This window comes from Sorex fumeus, unplaced genomic scaffold, assembly GCF_029834395.1.
Source record: "Sorex fumeus unplaced genomic scaffold, SorFum_2.1 ptg000006l, whole genome shotgun sequence".
NCBI lineage: Eukaryota > Metazoa > Chordata > Mammalia > Eulipotyphla > Soricidae > Sorex > Sorex fumeus.
Window position 1 is genome coordinate 55,864,619 of NW_026606063.1, and position 19,498 is coordinate 55,884,116.

General features: G+C 41.1%; 1 protein-coding gene across 3 annotated transcripts in view; it reads left to right on the plus strand.

Moving 5' to 3' along the window:
* The first annotated feature begins 430 nt into the window (after window positions 1–430).
* The window catches only part of RTN4 (reticulon 4), a 63,925-nt gene continuing 44,857 nt past the window's right edge, over window positions 431–19,498 (plus strand). Inside the window, exons 1-2 of one of the 3 annotated variants that reach the window (XM_056129894.1) lie at window positions 431–1,268; window positions 19,006–19,062. In XM_056129894.1, coding sequence (XP_055985869.1) covers window positions 698–1,268; window positions 19,006–19,062 — 628 coding nt within the window. In that variant the 5' untranslated portion in view covers window positions 431–697. The remainder of the gene's footprint in view (window positions 1,269–19,005; window positions 19,063–19,498) is intronic. The other 2 variants (XM_056129905.1, XM_056129914.1) reach the window with 2 other exon arrangements.

The following is a 19,498-nucleotide window of genomic DNA, read 5'->3' on the forward strand; positions in this document are numbered from 1 at the left end:
TAGGGTTGACTCATCACAATCCCGTTAGTACCTTTCTCCACTCAGCGTTTTTCCCTTTCCTGAGAGGAAAGTTACCACTCCCAGTCTGCGAGGATGACTCCCTTCTGGGGGCGAGCCAGAAAGCTCTCCCTATCTGCAGCGTGGGGATCAGCCGTCTCATTCCGCAGCTCCCCAACTCCAGACCGACGCCAGGCCAAGCCCCCTGAGACCGGCTTCAACCAAAAGGTAGAGGGTGGAGCTCCATTGCCAAGCCCCGCCCCTTTAAAACCCACCCTGGCCGATAGGAGAGCAGAAAGTCAGTAAGCCCCACCCACACCTAAGTCTTTCCCTTTCGGTTGGTCGAACGGCCTGCCCATTGTCCGTATCCCACCGTCGATTGGCTTCCTTCCTCCCGCGCCAGTCTGCCTCTCTCGGCCCGGGAGGACGAGTCGCGCCAAACTGGGCGGAGAGTCGGCTGGCCTCTCCTTCTCTCGTCTGGGCGGCGGCGGCGGCGGCAACTGGGGACGGGGCGGGTGGCGCATCACGGGCACGGAGGCAGGAGCAGCAGTCTCATTGTTCCGGGAGCCGTCGCCACTGCAGGTCCCTCGGCTCCGCTGGGCCGTGCCCACTCTCCATCCTCCCCACCCCCCACAACCGTCCGCTACTCGGAGAAGCGTCCCCGGCGGCGGCAGCAGCTGCAGCAGCATCCCGGCCAGCCATGGAAGATCTGTTCCAGTCGACCGTGGTCTCCTCTTCGTCCGCGGACAGCCCGCCCAGGCCGGACCCCCCGTTCAAGTATCAGTTCGTGAAGGAGCCGGAGGACGAGGAGGAAGAGGAAGAAGATGAAGAAGACGAGGACGAAGACGAGGATCTGGAGGAGCTGGAGGTACTAGAGAGGAAGCCTGCCCCCACGCTGTCGGCGGCCCCGGTGCCCACCACCCCGCCTGCCGGGGCGCCCCTGCTGGACTTCGGCAATGACTTCGTGCCTCCCGCGCCCCGGGGGCCCCTGCCGGCCGCGCCGGCCGCGCCCCCCGCCGCCCCGGAGCGGCAGCCGTCCTGGGACCCGAGCCCCGTGCCGTCGGCGGTGCCCGAGCCATCCCTGCCCGCCGCGGCCGCGTCCGCCAAGCTCCTCCCGGAGGACGACGAGCCCCCGGCCCGGCCGCCCCCACCGCCCCCTGCCGCCGTGAGCCCCCGAGCCGAGCCCGCGTGGACCCCGCCTGCCCCGGCCCCCGCCGCGCCCCCCTCCACCCCGGCCGCGCCCAAGCGCAAGGGCTCCTCCGGCTCCGTGGGTGAGTGCCGCGCCCCTCGCCCCGCGCCCTGTGCCCCTCCCTCTTTTGTGTGCGAGTCCCCGATGCTGCGGGCGGAGCCCTCCTCGGCGCCGGGAGGAGGGGCGGGGTGGGGGCTTTGTTCGCGGACCTCGGGATCGAGGCGCCCCCCCTGGTGGGAGGCGCGGGGAGCTGGGTGGGGCGCCGAGGAAGCCCGAGTTTCTGCTTTATTGTCTGACTCGGATCGGGGAGCACGTGCACCCCGCGGGCCGCCCGGCCCCGCCTCGGCACCCCCACTGCCTAGGGGCGGAGATGCGGGGTCGAGGAGCCAGGATGGGGGGAGTCGTGGGGCTCACTCGGCTGCGGGACGAGGATGGAAAGGCCTTTGGCGCCCGAATCTTTTAGGTGAGGCTTTTGTCTTCCTCGCCCCTAGGAAAAGGCGCCGTCTGCCTGCCTGCCTGCGGGCCTGCATTCGGCCTTGGCTCCCCTTCTTCACCCCCATCCTTGGCTCGGGTGACACCCCCCTCTCCCCGACCAAGCGCGATCGCTCTCCTCTCCCTTCCTCTCGGCTTTGGTCGGAGAGCTGGTCCAGTGGCAGACGTCCACAGTGACCCAACTGCAGTGCGGGGACAGCGCCTCTAGTGGTGGAGCTCGGAGAACCGGGAAGGCGCGTGCGGGCCACGTCCTGCCACCGCCCAGCTGCTCATCCGGTTCGTGATGTGGCGACTCCCGCCAGCAGCCGAGCCGGCCTTGGGAAACAAACGGAGCTTGGCTGGCCCTGGGGTTCCGACCCAAGCGCGGTGCTGCCGGGGGGGGGGTCTCAGTCGCTGCTTCCGAAGAACTACTGTTTTAGCGTGGAGGGGCTTTTAGTCTCTAAATGCATTAAGAAAAGAAACCGGCAAAATGGTTGACACTCTTCGGGGAAACCTGTGGAATCTTTGGAGGAATAAGCCAGCGGCCATAGATACCCTGAGACTGACCAACTCAGACGTTTCTTACTTCTATCGGTTAGAAATATTATTTCTTGCACGTTAACGTATGTTAAGTTGGCATAGGCTGTAGTTTTCAAATCTTTCCACGTTCGTCTTTTATATACAGGCCTTATTGAATATTATTATAAAGAACAGTGTTGAATTGACCTTTCCTCTTGAAGCATTTTTTTTTTTGGAAGAGGAAAAAAAAACAAATGTGTTAGAGATTGAGAATTCTCTGTCTTAATAACCAGATTAACACATTATGTGCTACTAAGAAGCAGAACGTGTCCCACTCATCGTAGGACACTAATGTATGAAAAGTCAAGAATAAGAGCGAGTAATTGTCTGCTGAAAATTTTCATAGCTTTAATGGGGTTCACCCCTTTTCCAGTCAGAAAACAAGCCAATTATTATGTTTCTTAATAACATGGTAATTTTGGTATATTGCAAGACGTTATTCAGAACAGTCATTACCCTGGAGAGACTAGAAGATGCTAATAAGTGTTTTCTTGTTCAAAAGGACAGATTAGAGAGAAACTATAATGAGGCAAAGAAAATAGAAAGTAAGAAATTTTCAAATGGGAAAATTTATGACTATCAAAAGTTTACAACTTGTCATCTTGTTTTCCTGTAAGGGAACAAAGAGGAGTTTTGTTTTCTTTGAACAGTAGGAATTCAGGAGGTGACATTATTCTAGAATTTTAATTTTTGGAATAGGAAGTTTGGATGGCAAAATAATATTGCCTACTCAGGAATTTGATCTTTCACTAGTCCCCTAACTCTGTACTGATGATACCTATTTGGAGACTTAGTTTCTTTAGAAATGCAGGAATATTGCATATAGTTAAAACAATTAAGGTGAATTCAGATTTAGTACCATAGTACATTCAGTAGATTATTGATTACTAAAAGGCAGGTTCTATTCTGAGGCTTTGAGGATATAGCAATGATCAAGACATATGTACCTGTCTCCCCTACACCCACCTCTCCCGCATCCGCATCCCCCACCTCTCCCCTGCAGTACAGAAAAATGCATATAAGTAAGGAATACAGTCATGAAAATAGGATGACAGCGTGAAAACCAGAACTAAAAGATTATCAGGATGTCTGGAGCTTTTTTAGGTAGGGTGGCACTGAGGAAGGCCGAAATTTCTGAAGAGATGGGATTTGAGCTGGAGGGAAAAAAAATTTCAGACAATTCCTAGTAAATTGTACAATCCTTGTACCATCTCTGAGGCAGAAGTGAGCTTTGTGTGCCTGAGAATATGAGTGAGAAATCTAAAGGGGAGAGTAGTGGAAGGTGAGGATGGAGAGGTGGGTCACACTTTTGTCTTTTGGAGCTTCAGTACATTATTGTAAAAGTTTGACTTTTTAAATATGCTGTTTATTTTAGAAATATGCTCCTTAAATAATTGGAATTTTAGAGCAAAGATAATTTTAAAGATTTAGAGGAAAGGAAAGAATTGGTATACTAGGGACAAAGGGGGTAATAAGAAATGTACAGAGCCTGGGTAGGAACCTAAGACTTTGGTGGTTATGTTAGTGTGTGTGATAGATCTCTGAAACCTGTGTAATGAACAGGTTTGTAATGTTTATACAAGTGATTACTATACTTGATAATTGCTATACTGTTTGTACTGTTTTTGAGTACATTGATTTCTGTCAGATGAATAGTTGTGATTTTGCTGTTTTCTGTTATTGCTGACGCATCCCCATTGAATGCAGTAAGAGAAGTGAGACTGCATGGTGACCATTTCTCACACTACAGAAACGCATTTGGATAGAAGTTGGAAAGGTGGTTGATTCCACCTTTGAGATTATGTACAGGAAAGACTGTAAATCTTGGTGAGAGAAATAAGAATTAGAAGCAAATGGTATGCTCTCAGATGAAATATGTTTCCTTCTCATTGTCCAAAATGGAACCCATTGTCCAAAATGATTTTTAGCAACTTGCAATCTCTCCAAACTTTTTTTTAAAGATAAAATGACAAATTTAACCTTAGATAAATAGCTGTTTATGAAGCTAAGTATTCTAAAAATGTGCTTTTAGTACCATGTCACTGTAAACTTGGAAGACTTGGTGTATTATTTAAAACATTTTTGAAAGGAGTATATTATCTATTGTCCAGTAATTGGCACTGGTTTATGTGTAGTTATTTCACAAAATAACAGAAAGCAACTTATTTTGGAAACATTGATGCAAAGCTCCAATATAAGTGGCAATTTTAAAGTACTTCCTAGTTCAGGATAATAGTATCAACCAAATGTGTATTTCTTGATTTCTTTCTGGAACCTGATTAGGTGGAAGTAAAGTTAAATCTATTCTTATAGCACATTCTTGGAGACTTTTTGTTCCTGTTTCTAAATATAGTGCCTAGTGTCTAGTGTCATCCTCTGAGGAATTCTAAGGGATGGGAATTGTAAGGGCAGAACCATAATTCAGCAGTGTTTAAATGGGTGAATGTGACCTTTGTGGCTAGCTAGTGGTGTAGCACATAGACATGCAAAATGGTGGAACCCAGTTTTATTAATGCGAAGGTCTTTTCAGACTGGTGGTTCCATCATTCTTTTCTGTTCTAAAGAGGACTTGATAATTACTTATCTAAATTGCTGCTTGTCTTATTTCTTGAACTAGTGTTTATTTTAAGATTTTAGAATGTGTGACATTCTATTCTTACCTCATCATGTATTCACACTATGATATACCATATAGATAATAGCTGTATGTTTACTCATATCTCTTCTCTTCCAGTATCAATGTACCTTGAGGAGAAAGGATATATTATTTTATTTTTTCCTTTGAAGAGAAGGACTATATAATATTATGTTTTCATTGTTGAGAATAGTGCCTGATACGTGATGTAGCTACTCAAGATATTTGTTGAATGATTATGATAGGGATGAATGTTGATATCCCAATTCTATATAGCTTTAGATGTACTATATATTTTTCCCATTAAAAATCCCACTTTAGGAATATACCACAGATGAGTGAGATCATCTGGTATTCGTTCTCTATAACTTCACTTAACGCAATACTCAGTTCCATCTAAGTTGTTTCAGACAGTAAGATTCTACCCTTATAGCTGCATAGTATTCCATTCTACATATACAGTAACTTTATCTTTTTATCTGTCATTGAACATTTAAGTTGTTTCTATAGTCTGACTACGTACTTGGTGCAACCCAGAGAGATCAAAGGAGCTGGGTACACAAGTAGGGCAAAGAAAGCCCTTTTAACAATTGGTGCTGGGAAAAATAGATAATCATATGAGAAGAAAATGAAACTGGATGCGTAGCTCATACCTTATACAAAAGTTAGCTCAAAGCAAATTAAAGACCTCAAGATCAGAAAAAAATTTCATAAAGTACACAGAGGAAGACATCGGCAAAAACTACAGGTATAGACCTCAGGTTGGTCTTTAATTACTCAGTTTCTTTGGCATTGACACCAAAAAACCAAAAATAAACAAATGGGAGTCTGTCATCCTAAAAAATGTTTGCATAGGCAAAAGGAAATTGGGCTAAAATAAAAAGATGTTTAATGAATGGGAGAAAATGTTTGCACACCATACATGAGATAAGCTATATAAAGTGTTCGCAAACAACAACCACACAAAAACCAGGAACCCTATCAAAAAGTGGGGTGATGAAATAAAGATATTTCTGTAAAGAGAACATAGTCTGCTAATATACATATGAAAAAATGCTCATCACTTCTCGTCAGGGAAATGCAAATCAAAATGACAATGAGATCCATCTCACACCATTGAGAATGGCATATATCCAAAGCCTGGTCAAACTGTTGGCAGGGACATAGTGAAAAAGGAACCCTCATTCACTGTCCGTGGGAGTGTCTTCTGACTCATTCTCTGTGGAAAAGTGTGGAGACTTCTTCAAAAACTAGGAATAGAACTTCTTTATGATCCTGTAATCTCACTTATGAGTATCTATTCCAAGAATGCAAAAACTTTCAATTGAAATATATTTTAATATCTATATATGTTTTTTTCTTACTGATTTGTAGGAGTTCTTTGTATATTCTGGATAGAAGTCCTTTTTCAGAGATAAGCATTGTGAATGTATTCTCCTGTTTTGTAGTTCACCTGTTAATTTTATTGTTCCTTTTTATGAGAATAATTTTTTAATTTTGAAGGTTTTTTTATCATTTTTTCTTTTATGGCTAGTGCTCTCTGCACATATCCTTCTCCAAGACTGTAAATATATTGTTTTTTTCTAGAAGCTTTATAGTCTTAGCTTTGTCAATTTTAAACCATTGCTGTATTTTGCAGTAATTTTTGTTTATGGAAGTTACATACCCACATTTATGTATTCTTTTTTTATATACTCTATTGTCCCTGTAGAAATTTTCTTTTTTAAAACTCTCTTTGGTATCTTAGATAAAAATTAGTCTACCATATAAGTATCTACTCATATATGTCTATTTCAGTCTGTAGCGCTGTAGCACTGCCCTCCCATTGTTCATCAGTTTGCTCAAGCGGGCCCAGTAATGTCTCCATTGTGAGACTTGTTACTGTGTTTGGCATATCAAATACCTCATGGGTAGCTTGCCAGGCTTTGCTATGGGGGGAGATATTCTCGGTAGTCTATTGATTATTTTTTTATCTCAGTGTTTTCCACAGTGGGAGATACTGGGAGCACCAGAGCAATTGAAGGGAATGGTTGTAGCCCAAGTTTGGAGATTCTTTCTCTTTAAAGATTTATTGGGGAGGAGGTGCACTGAGTGATTGGTTTTTTTCTTCTGAGAAAGGGACAGTAGGCCAAACACAATTTACACTGGCCTATATAAAGCTGTTTTGATTATGACAATTTTACAGTAAGTTAGCACAGCGGTAGGGCGTTCGCCTTACAAGCGGCCAACATGGCCGACACGAGTTTGATTCCTCCGCCCCTCTCGGAGAGCCTGGCAAGCTACTGAGAGTATTCGATATGCCAGACACAGTAACAACAAAGTCTCCAATGGAGACGTTACTGGGCCCGCTCGAGCAAATCGATGATCAACGGGAGGGCCTTTACCTTGAAAATTAATTACTGTGACTTCTGTTTCAGAATTATTTTCTATTTCTAGATACTTCATACTTCTGTATATATTTAAAATCAGCTATTTAGTTTTTTTTTTTTGAAACACCATGAGGTACATGTAGACTTACAAACTTTTGTGCTTGGGTTTCAGTTGTACAATGATCCAGTATCCATCCCTCCACCAGTGCCCATTCTCCACCAATGATCCCAGTAGCCTCCCCCCCCCCCCCTTGCTCTCTCTTTCCTTTTGGGTGTTGTAGTTTGCAATAGAGGTATTGAGTAGTCATTGTGTTCCGTCTATAGTTACTTTCAGCACGCGTCTTGCATCCTGAGCAAGTCCTTCAAACATCCTTTACTTGGTGTTCCCTTCTCTATCTGAGCTGCCTTTTCCCTCAGCATGTGCTGCCGGCTTCAAGCTGTGGAGCAGACCTCCTGGTACTTATCTCAACTATTCTTGGGTGTTTGTCTCCCATTCTTTTACTTTATATTCCCCAGACAATTGCAGTCTTTCTATGTCTGTCCCTCTCTCCTCATTTCACTTAGCATGGTACTTTCCGTATAAAACCACTTATATGTAAATTTCATGACTTCATCTTTTCTAACAGTTGCATAGTATTCCATTGTAGATGTACCAAAGTTTCTTTAACCAGTCATCTGTTCTCGGGCACTCAGTTTTTTTCCAAATTTTGGCTATTGTGAACAGTGCAACAATGAACATAGAAGTACAAATGTCATTTCGACTGTACTTTTTTGCCTCTTCGGGATATATTCCCAGGAGTGGTATTGCTGGGTCAAATGGGAGCTCAATTTCTAATTTTTTGAAAATTGTCCATACTATTTTCCAAAAGGGCTGAACCAGTTGGCATTCCCACCAGCAGTGAAGGAGGGTCCTCTTCTCCCCACATCCGCGCCAACACCAGTTGCTTTTGTTCTTTTGGATGTGGGCCAGTCTCTGTGGTGTGAGATATCTCATTGTTGTTTTGATCTGCATCTCCCTGATGAAAAAATCAGCTATTTAGTTTTATAACATGCCTGCTGAGAATCTGATTTGGGTTGCATTGAATTTTGAGACTAATACAGGAGAACTGGATATAGAGTTTGAATTTTTTATCCTATAAGAAGCTAACAAGTTTGTCATAGACAGATGCCTGAGTCAGTGGCAAATAATGACTTTATTTAGAACCTAGGTTCTTTTGGAGGAGGGGTTGGGGGACACCCACAGCATTGCTTTGGGGCTACTCCTGACTCAGTGCTCGAGGATTGCTCCAGGGGCCTTCTGAATGCAGAATATGTACTCAGCCTGTTGTATCTCTACAGTTTCACTGCTAGCTTCTTAAATTGTAGCTTAAGATCATTGTATAATTGAAACCCAAGCACAAAAATCTGTAAGTCTACAACTATACCTCATGGTGTCTCACTAATAAAAATTTAAAAAAAATTTTTGGTCTTAAATATGTTTCGTGGGGCTGGAGCCATAAGTGGGTATGGCGTTTGCCTTGCATGAGGCCAGCTCAGGTTTGATCCCCAGCACCTCTACAGTCCCCAGAACCCCCATCAGGAATAAACTCTGAGCACAGAATCAGGAGTAAGTTTCTGAGCATTGTTGGGTGTAGCTTCAAAACAAAAAGTTCCGTTGTGATTTGTCATTAGTAAATGTTTGATTTGTGTACCTATTTTATATACCTCGAGTTCCATGATTTTTTTTTCTAGTGTAAAGAGGTTGTGAGTGGAAAAAATACTGTTTTAGACAGGGTTTCCCAAAGTTGGTGATACAGACTCTTAAACAATTCAGAGTGTGGTGGTAGTCTTGGCCTAGGGTATGGTTGGAGGTGTTTTCTGTTTGTTCATATAAAGAGGTTAGATTTCTAGTCAGAGTACTGAGTGATCTTTTTTTTCTTTTCTGAAAAGTGGGTGGTAGGTCAAATAAGTTTGGGTACTTCTGGTCAGAGCAGTGATAATAGCCAGAATGTCAGCATTTTCTTGCACAGGTTCCCTGAGTCCCATTCCCCTTAGAGCAATTACACTTGCACTCACCATAGGTTGTATTACCGGAGAGGAACCTTGAGCATAGAGGAACTGAATCCTATATTACCTAATGAGCATGCCTACCTGTTGCTAAAGAGGAAAGCGGTTTGCTTTATAAATGTTTTTGAAAAGATAGTAACCAGTGTTCAGTTCCCCTGCGCAAGTTGTACCAAAATACAAGAAATTGGTAGCTTGCTTTTTCCCCTGATACCTAAATATTTTTTCCAGTTATGAGCATAATATGTATGTATTAATCTCTATCTGTTTTTGATTTTGTTGATGGTATTAATGATAAAGAAATTTTTGGCTTATATTTGCAAAATTATAGCGCTGTACTGTCCTCCCGTTGTTCATTGATTTGCTCTAGCGGGCACCAGTAATGTGTCCATTGTAAGACTTATTGTTACTGTTTTTGGCATATCAAATATGCCACGGGGAGCTTGCCAAGCTCTACCGTGCAGACGAGATACTCTTGGTAGCTTGCAGGGCTGCAGGCGAGATACTCTTGGTAGCTTGCAGGACTCTCCGAGAGGGGCGGAGAAATCGAACCCATGTCGGCCGCATGCAAGGCAAACACTCTACCTGCTGTGCTATCACTCCAGCCTGCAAAATTATAGAAACATGGTAAATTTTATATACTCTTCTCTGTGTCTATTCTACATATTTTGTAAATTCACTTATTGGCTCTTATAGGAATTAGTTGCACCATTAGGATTTTTGAACTTCATAATCCTATTTACAAGTTAAGTGTTTACCTTTTCCCTTCAGGCCTTTACCTATAAATGTAGTGATCATACAAGTTGATTCCTTCCTTTATTCTGCATCTTGAGGAAATTAATCTTTTGCTATTTAGTATTATTACTGCATCATTCTTAGATATACTGAACTTATGGCTGAGAAAGTTTCTTTCAGTTTCCAATTTGTTCAGAACTTCTATGAAATTAGTGTTGAATTTTTATCACGTGCCTCATGACCTTTATTGAGAGAATCATAAGACTTATTTTTTTCAGTTGTTAATATTAGCCTGTTTCAAATTTGAATCTAAATGTTGCTCTGGGGCTGAAAAGATGGCACAGAAGTTAAGTGCTCTTTTATACCTTCCTCTCATTTTACAGAGGTTACTAGTGATATCATCTGTGCTTGTAGTTTTCTTTTTGGAGAGCTTTAAATTCAAGTATGTTATCTTTAAGTGATATAGGGACAATAAGACTTTCTGCTTGTATCAAATTTGGAAATGTATGCCTGTCAAGAAATTTGTCTCTTTTGCCTTGAAGAATGGACATTAAGAGATTTATTCACTTATCTAAGTTGCCTGATTTATTAGCATACTTGTCCTTAATGTTGTCTTATATTTTTAGAATTGAATGATATTCCCTCTTATTCAAATAATTGTTTTTCTCTTAATTTCTCTTGGTCATTTTAAATATTATCAATGATTTCAAAGGGTTTTATTTTTTCCTGCCTTCATCCTTTGTTTTTCTTTATATTATTTGTTTTCCTTTATTGGTTTCAACTTTTTTTTTCTCATTTTTTAATGGTGAAACTTTAAACTTTGAATTTTATTCTAGGCTTGTGGAATTACTGTTTCTATTGTAACTGCTCATCTTTGTCCTTGTAATGCAAGATAACCCATCCATAGCATATCACACAAATGAACAAGGCTGCTATCCAATATAGTGTTTGCTTATAAGCCATATTTTGATAACTCTGGATCTAGAATAGTGATTTTTAACCATGGTTAAAGCAGTGATTTTTAACCATAGAAATTTTTGCTTGTCTGTAAAACAAGCAGGACATTTCTGTTATTGCTGCTTAGTACCTAGTGCTTTTGGATAATATTTTCAGAAATAATAACAGATTTCCAAAGTTATATATTAGTATAAATCTATAGTATAAATTTTGTCTGTCTATCTATCTATCTATCTATCTATCTATCTATCTATCTATCTATCTATGCCTTAGCAGCCTGCCAGTGTTCCTTCTCTTCTGTGGGTCTACAGGTAAAGAAAAGATTGAAAACCCCAGTCTAGAGTATTTTGTAGGGTTATGGTAATTTTTGGCACACCTTTTCTTAGGTTTCGTTTTTTATGCTTAGGTGCTAGCAAAACTGGAGAACTTTTAGACTAATTGATTTCCTGAGGTCCAGTCTGCTTTTGTTTTGTTTTGCTAATGTTGCCCACACCCGGGGTGCTCAGGAGTTACTTCTGGCTCTGTTGAGGAATCACTCCTGGCAGGGCTTGGGATGCCATGGGGATACCGGGCATTGAGCCTGGCCTCGAGCAAAGCAAGTGCCCCTACCGCTGTACTATTGCTCCAGCCCAGAGGGCCAATCTGATAGCCTTGACTGAGTCTGTGCCCTGTATTTGAAACTTCCCTTTGTATGTTACCTTCTCCCACACACTCTAAACATCTCTGCAGGGACTCATTAGTTCTAACTAGATGTTGCTTCCCTTGCTGCAGGCCAGGACATGCCTTTGGGGGAAGGCCAGGAAACTTACCTGCTCGGCTTTCCTCTTCTTGGAAATCATCACCCTTCCATGCCTGTTGTCCACTGTCTCAAGACAGTTCATGGATTTTGTCTAGTTTTATGGTTGCTTATGATGGGGAATTCTGAAAGGATGTCATATCTGGAAGCAGAAATAGTTCTCTTGTGGCTTTAAAATGTAGTTTATTTTTCTGGTTTTAGAAATCAGATATGATTTTACTGCCCAGTTTCACTTTGATAAAACTGGTTTTGAAATGATTAATACTGAGTCTGAGAGAGTGTGGCCAGGGGCCAGGGGTAGTGTGTCGCCATGTAGCCTGGGCGGCCCGCAGCATCTCGCAGCATCCCAGGTGTCCTCGAGCCTGCAGGGCCCAAGCAGTATCACATCCTTGAGACCTTGCACTGAACCTATGACCCTCTTGACCAGAGAATCTGTTGATCGAGGATCTGTGGATATGGCCTTCAGACCTCCCGAGCACTACTTGGGAGTCTTCTCACCAACTTATCCCCTCCCCCAAATAGTGTCAGAATATTTGTGAGATTGTTAGATAGCATATGTATGTTTAAGTTGACAAATGATTGAAAGAAAAAGCTAATATACCACTTTTACTTAAAAACTCTTAACTGAACTTTAATTTTGAAACTACCCTTGTGTATGAAAAGTAGAACTGAAACTATGTAGCCCTGAGACTGTTAATCAAAATTTGCACTCAAGATTTAAATTTAGGTAAGGAAATGAATTTAAATTTAGGACAAATATTAGTAATTGAACATTAGGAAAATGTTTTGTGAAAAGTGGTCATCATTCATACTACCATTTTAAGTAGTTCTGTTCTGTTTACTGAGACTGGTAAGAAAAAAAATGGACACCTAATTACTGTTAAATTGTAATTTTTAACATTATCATTAGCCATGTAACATTGAATTAGCTACTTATTTCTCTAAGCTTAAGCAAATGGAAATGTAGAAACTTAACAAAAGTAAAGGATGATAAACTGGAAAACTGTTTGAGCTTTACTAAATGTCAACCTTTAGGTATTCAGAAAGAAGGAGCATTAGGTTATTAGGAAAAATTGTATTTGGTTAACATAGATGACACGGGAGAAGTCCTTGAGATAAGTGTCGTCTACGGCCATACCACCCTGAAGGTGCCCAATCTTGTCTGATCTTGGGAGCTAAGCAGGGTTGGGCCTGGTTAATACTTGGATGGGTGATAAGTGTAACTTGACAGTTAATTTTGGGTCATGTAATGAAAGGTTATTTATCTGACTGAGGGCTTAGGGGCAATTCAGTGGATAACTAGGAGCCTTTAAACAATTTTAAAAGAGATAATAGATTCATTTTTTCAAGATACTAATTTGATGGTAGAGTGGAGACACTTTATAGAAAAGTTGTAGTTTCCCTTTGACCTATTTAGTAAAAACTTTGTTTTAAATATGCCACTATTTAAATATAAATACATCCCACCTTGGTAGTGGGTAAAATTGAGTTTTTAATATTTACTTTTTTTCTGGTTACATGTGAATATATAAAATATTCACGATAAGAATGTGGGGGAAAAAGAGAAAAAGACTAATCTAAAATTTTTTTTGAAAATGAGATTATTTTAAATGAGGCTTAAAAATTTGGTTGCTGAACTAGCTGGAAATGATCACTCTGGACTAAAAGTTTGTGAAACAGGGAAAGTTTTAATTTCCTTTAATAGATTTTGACATTAAATAGATCATTGGAAGCAGGAATTGTTTACCTTTGTTAAGTGCAGTGATAATTGGATAATATGTCCTATATCTCACTGATTCAGGACATTATGGCTTTGTGGGGAGGGGGTTGAGTTATACCTGGCAGTGCTCAGGGGCTCCTGCCAATTCTGTGGTGCTTGGGTGAGACCAGTTGGGGCTGGGGATTGAACTGGTGTTGGCAAATGTCTATGCAATCTCTCAAGCTTCTGGGCTTCTTTGGGTAGGTTTTGTTTGGGTCATAGTGGTGCTCAGGGATCACTCCTGGTGGTGCTCAGGGGGTCATATGGGATGCCAGGATTGAACCTGGCACACCGTGCAGGGCAAGCACCCTACTCACTGTACTATCACTCTGGTTTCCACCCCTTTGCTTTCTAAAACAATATTCCTGGTTATAGCAGTTTATTCAGTTGTGGAAACGATATTATACTCACAAACCTTTATCATTAATGATATTAGAGAACATGATGCCTCAATAAGAATGTGGGGGAAAAAAGAAAAAGACTAATCTAAAATTTTTCTTGAAAACGAGATTATTTTACTTGGCTTAAAAACTTGGTTGCTGAACTAGTTGGAAATGATCATTCTGGACAAAAACTAAGTGTTGAAAGCAGGTAAAGGGATATACATGATAACCTTTCAGCATCTGTATTGTAAACCATAAAGCCTAAAATGAGAGAGAAAGTGAGAGAAGAGGTGCCTGCCATAGAGGTAGGCTGGGGTGGGGGGAGTGGCTTGAAGGGGTAGGAGGGAAACTGGAGACACTGGTGCTAGGAAATTATGCTGGAGGAATGATGGGTGTTGGAACATTGTATGACTGAAACGCAGTCATGAGCAACTTTGTAATGCTCTATCTCAGGGTGACTCAATAAAAAGAACTTTTAAAAATTTGGTTGCTTATATAAAAGTTGTAGCACTGTACCACCATAAAAATGTTTTTTAACATCCTTAATTTTTACTTATTAGTATTTTTATTTTAAAATTTATATTGGTCTTCCCAAGTAGTGCTTAGAGGGTGTGGGACCACTCCATGGGTGACTCCATGAGCTGTACTTGCAGTTCAGTTCTAGGGCCAGGAAAGATGAGGTGGTGTTTTTTTGTCTTTTACTTTAAACTCTCTCTCTCACTCTCTCTCTCTCTCTCTCTCTCTCTCTCTGTCTGTCTAATTTGGAGTATGAAATTTTATTATCTGTAGCTATAGAGGAGCAAATAAAATGAAAAAAGGCCAAGTTATAATGGATCTAGGATTTGAACTCAGGAAATTTGATCCCATGAGCCATGATTGAGCAACTCTTCTTAAAGGTTCAATGGTAGGGACCACTTCTGATATACTTTCCACCCAGGTGCTTTTAGAAAAGCAGTTAATTGTTTTGTGGTTAATAGTTACTTTTAATTGAATCCCATGACAAAATGTAGATGAATTTGTGCTTTTGGGCTTTAGGGCTGCACTGGCATAGTTTGGGGGCTACTTTCAGCTCTGTACTTGGGTCACTCCTGGTGGTGTGAGTGGGGGGCATCATGCTGCACCTGGGGTTGAACTGGGGTCAGCCACATGCAAGGGAAACACCTTAAAATGTTGGCACCATTTTACATATAGTTTGTTTTCCCTCTAATTTAAGCAATAATGTTTCTAATCCATTTTCTAAGTATATTGGCCTCTGCATTTTGTCAGATGAAAAATATAACCATTTTGTTAAGAATTTTCTCTCTTATATGTTAAGTGGAACAGCTGTGTTTGGGTTTGCTCTTTGATCTCCCAGAGTATTTTATACAAGATTGTAATTTATTAACTAAAAGGAATTTCTTAATTCTTTCATTGAGAAACTATGTGACTTTTAATTTTACATAGCAAGTCATCTTTTCATATTGTGTGTTGTGTGTTTATTTTATAAAAGCCTTATAAGATATATCTTACGGGTTTGGAGTAGTGGCTCATCTAATAATATGAGGTTCTTAAATTTATGTCATAACTTCCCTATCACAACACTGTTTTTAAGTAATACCAGAGTGTTTTTAAAAAAGTGTCACATGGGGGCTGGAGAGATAGCAAAGCGGGTAGGGCGTTTGCCTTGCACACGGCCGACCCGGGTTCGATTCCCAGCATCCCATATGGTCCCCTGAGCACCACCAGGAGTAACTCCTGAGTGCAGAGTCAGGAGTAACCCCTGTGCATTGCCAGATGTAACCCAAAAAGAAAAAAAAAAGGGAGGTCACATAAAGATCACACTCCTCCCTCCCCTTTTTCAAAAATATTTGCATATTGACATCTGTGATACTTATGCAGTGAGATGAAATATTCTTTAAGTTGATATTTTTATAATGTTTAATTCAAATTTATTGAAAAATTATGATATTGTAAAGTTAGCTCTCCTATTCATCTAATGGAATGTCCTTGAAAACTATTGATTTTATGGGTAGCTGTATCTGTTTGATGTCCTTCTGTTGATGAACCTTATTTAGCCTGTGCTTCCAGCTAGAAGTATTCAAATTTATTAGGTCAAATTTATTAGAAGTACTCAAATTTATTACTCTCTTAAGGAGTACTTTTCTGTCATCTCAGGCTATTTCAAGTTTATTTTGTTAGAGGTATTTCTTTAGGGTAAACCTAATAAGGTTTTTAGCTCAGGATCTTCCAACTGGAGGTGTAAAATGATATTGGTTAAGACTAGTGTCTAGTGTCTTAACCAATATATATATAAATATAAACACACACATATGTATACAAATGTATTTATATGTGTGTATTGTCTTAACATCTATACATATGTATATATTCTAATTTATAGTATGTTGCCATACTTGAGCCAATTTGTATTCTAGGTGACTTAAACCAGTGTTTTCAATTGTTTTATACTTGTGGATGGTGAAAACAGGAGAAATACTTTCTCTTACTCACAGACTTCTAAGGCAGAAATGAAAACATTACTTATAATAAGAATATTTTATGTCAGTCTTTTGCGTAGTACTGTTAGGAGTTCCAAGTGTACATGTGTTAAGCAGCAATAACCTTTTCTCAGACTGTCAGGAAATTTCTGCTGACTGGCATTGGTCCATGAACTGGAAGTTGAAAACTCTTGACTTAAACAACAGGAATTTATTTCTCATTGTTCTGGAGGGTGGGGAAGTATGGCAAAGGCAGCCTCTTTGCTTGTCTTGAGTAGGTGACTACCATCCATGAGCTTACTTGACCACTCACTGTGCTTGTGAAGAGAAAGGGAGTTAGGGTGGGTAGGGTGGGGGAAGGGAGAAGAAAAGGGGAAGAGGAGTGAGGGAGAATTACACATGTGAGAGCAGGCTTTCTGCCGTCTCTTATGAGGGTTCTAATCCTATCAAGCTCTGCCCCTACCCCACCTTCATAACTTCATGTGACCTTTATTACTTTCCAAGGACTCTGTTTGCAATGCCTCACAATAGGGGCTTCAACATGAATTGGGGGGTAAGGGTTGGGGGTGACACATACTCAGTTCATAATACTATATAGTGTTAAGAAATTGGGTTCTGGAGTTAAAGTGCCGTAGTTTCATTTAGTTGTGTATTTAATTTATTACTTTAAAAAATTTAAGAAATTCTGTTTTGGGGTCATCACAGCAATGCTCAGGGGTTACTCTTGGCTCTGCATTCAGAAATTACTCCTCACGGTGCTTGGGACCATATGAGATGCCAGGGATTGAATCTGGGTCAGCTTTGTGCAACTCAAGCACCCTACCTGCTGTACTGTTCCCCCGGCCTCTGTGTTTATTACTTAGTATATGCCAAACACAGTAACAACAAAGTCTCCAATGGAGACGTTACTGGGCCCGCTCGAGCAAATTGACGATCAACGGGAGGGCCTTTACCTTTACCTTTTATCTTTCAAAGAACATGTTTTTGTTACATGGGAGTTTATTACTTAGTTCTTTGAAAAAAAACCATGTTTTTGTTACATCGGAGTTATTAACAACACTTAAAATAGCTTTGCAAGGAGTAAAATGGGCTCCTGTATGTAATAACACTTAAAATAGTAAGTAGCCCTCATTTTTGATTTTATGCAAAAATGACATGATAAAAAGTTGTCTTTTCAATGATAGTTTCTTTGTAGCTTGGACAGTGGTACACAGGCTTATATCTTCAAATAATTGTATACAATAGCTATTAGGATATTTCTTTAAGAACAGACAACCTTGAATACATGCAAAGATATGTGATTTTCAGGAGGTGTTCTTCTGTATTGTACATAAAACAGTAAAAATATTGAACAAATAGATTTTTTTTACTGTTTATTAAACTACATCATTTAATTTTTGGCTTTAATAGCACAAAGTAGTTTAACTATTTGAAATTATAAATGAATGTTATGAATGTAGTTTCTGGGTCTTGGCCGTTGATGGGATTACATGGCACCTGAAAGATAGGGGATCTGGGTGGAGGAGGCCCCAGTCCCAATCCGAGCAGGCTTGGAGATCTGCGCCCCGGGTCCTGCACACCTGGGTTTCTCTGCCGGTTCCTTCATGTGTGAGGCTCATCCGAACCCTGCTCCCAGAAGAGAACAGCGCAGAATCTCCTTCCTCTGCGCCTGGCTGTCCTCACCAGGGCCCCTTGGAGGAGAGTGGGTTGAGTTTCCCTCCCCACCCCGAGCAGAGCCCTGGCAGCTGAAGACCTCCGGTTCCAGCCACAGCCATGCTTAAGACCACGCTCCATATGTTCGGATGAGCCTCACGCATGAAGGAACTGGCAGAGGAACCCAGGTGTGCAGGGCCCAGGGCGTAGATCTCCAAGCCTGCTCGAATTGGGACTGGGGCCTCCTCCACCCAGATTCCCCATCTTCCAAGAGTTACACCCACCAACTACCCCCTGCACCATGTAATCCCATCAACGGCCAAGACCCAGAGACTATAAAACCCCGCTCCTGGAAACGTGTGGCTGCATTTGCGGCCGCGCGACATCTTATTATTTAGGTCTTACTCTGGATAACCTGGCAGGCTACCAAAAGTATCCTGCCCACGTGGCAGAGTCTGGCAAACTCCCCGTGGTGTATTCAGTATGCCAAAAACCAGTAACAATGATGGGTCTCATTCTCTTGACTCTGAAAGAGCCTTGAATGTGGCACTTTTTAAAATCTCAGGGCTAGGACGAAGGAGACATTACTGGGGCCTGCTCAAGGCAATCAATGACCGACAGGATGACAGTGATACAGTGATACAGGGATGAATGTAGTATTTTAAATGAAAGCAATATTCTATTAAGTACATTTTGGTTTATTAAGTACACTTTGGTTTATGGAGTTTCTTGAAAAATTATAGACTTTATAGTTATTGTTGGATCACTTTTATTATATGATAATCTGATCTACCTTAATGGTACTATTACTGGCACTACTTTTCCCTTTCCATCTTGGCTTTTCTCTGTAGATAACGTTTTGCATTAACTCATTAAACACTGAACCTCTGCTTACTCCTCCTGTCCTTAGTCTCCTTCCAACTCTGTATTTCTGCTGAGGTTATATTCTATTTGTTTTTCAGATGAGACACTTTTTGCTCTTCCTGCTGCATCTGAGCCTGTGATACACTCCTCTGCAGGCAAGTTCTTTCTGCTAGCCTTTTATCCTGTGTAGTCTAACTTTAACTCTTTAGTTTTATTAATTGTACAGAGTAGTTTGAATTTACTAAACATTAACGTGGTTCCAAGAATATTTATTACTAAAAAAAATCAAATTTACGTTTTATATGCTATGTCCAGAGAGAAATGGGTAGAATCTATAACTGGAACTATTTATAAGGAATTCTTGGGCCCTTGATATTAACATTGACTATTACTTCTCCCCATATAGTTTACTTATATGTGGAAAGCTTTCATGTAAACAGATGCCTGGTGAAGGCATGTAACTATCCAATGCCTTTCTTTTCTATACTGTCAAACTCTGTTCTGAAGACCTCTTTTCATCTTCTAAACCAAGATAAAAGTAACTTTTATCAGTTGATTGCATTTGAGGTTTTTCTAGACGGCTTGGTTTAT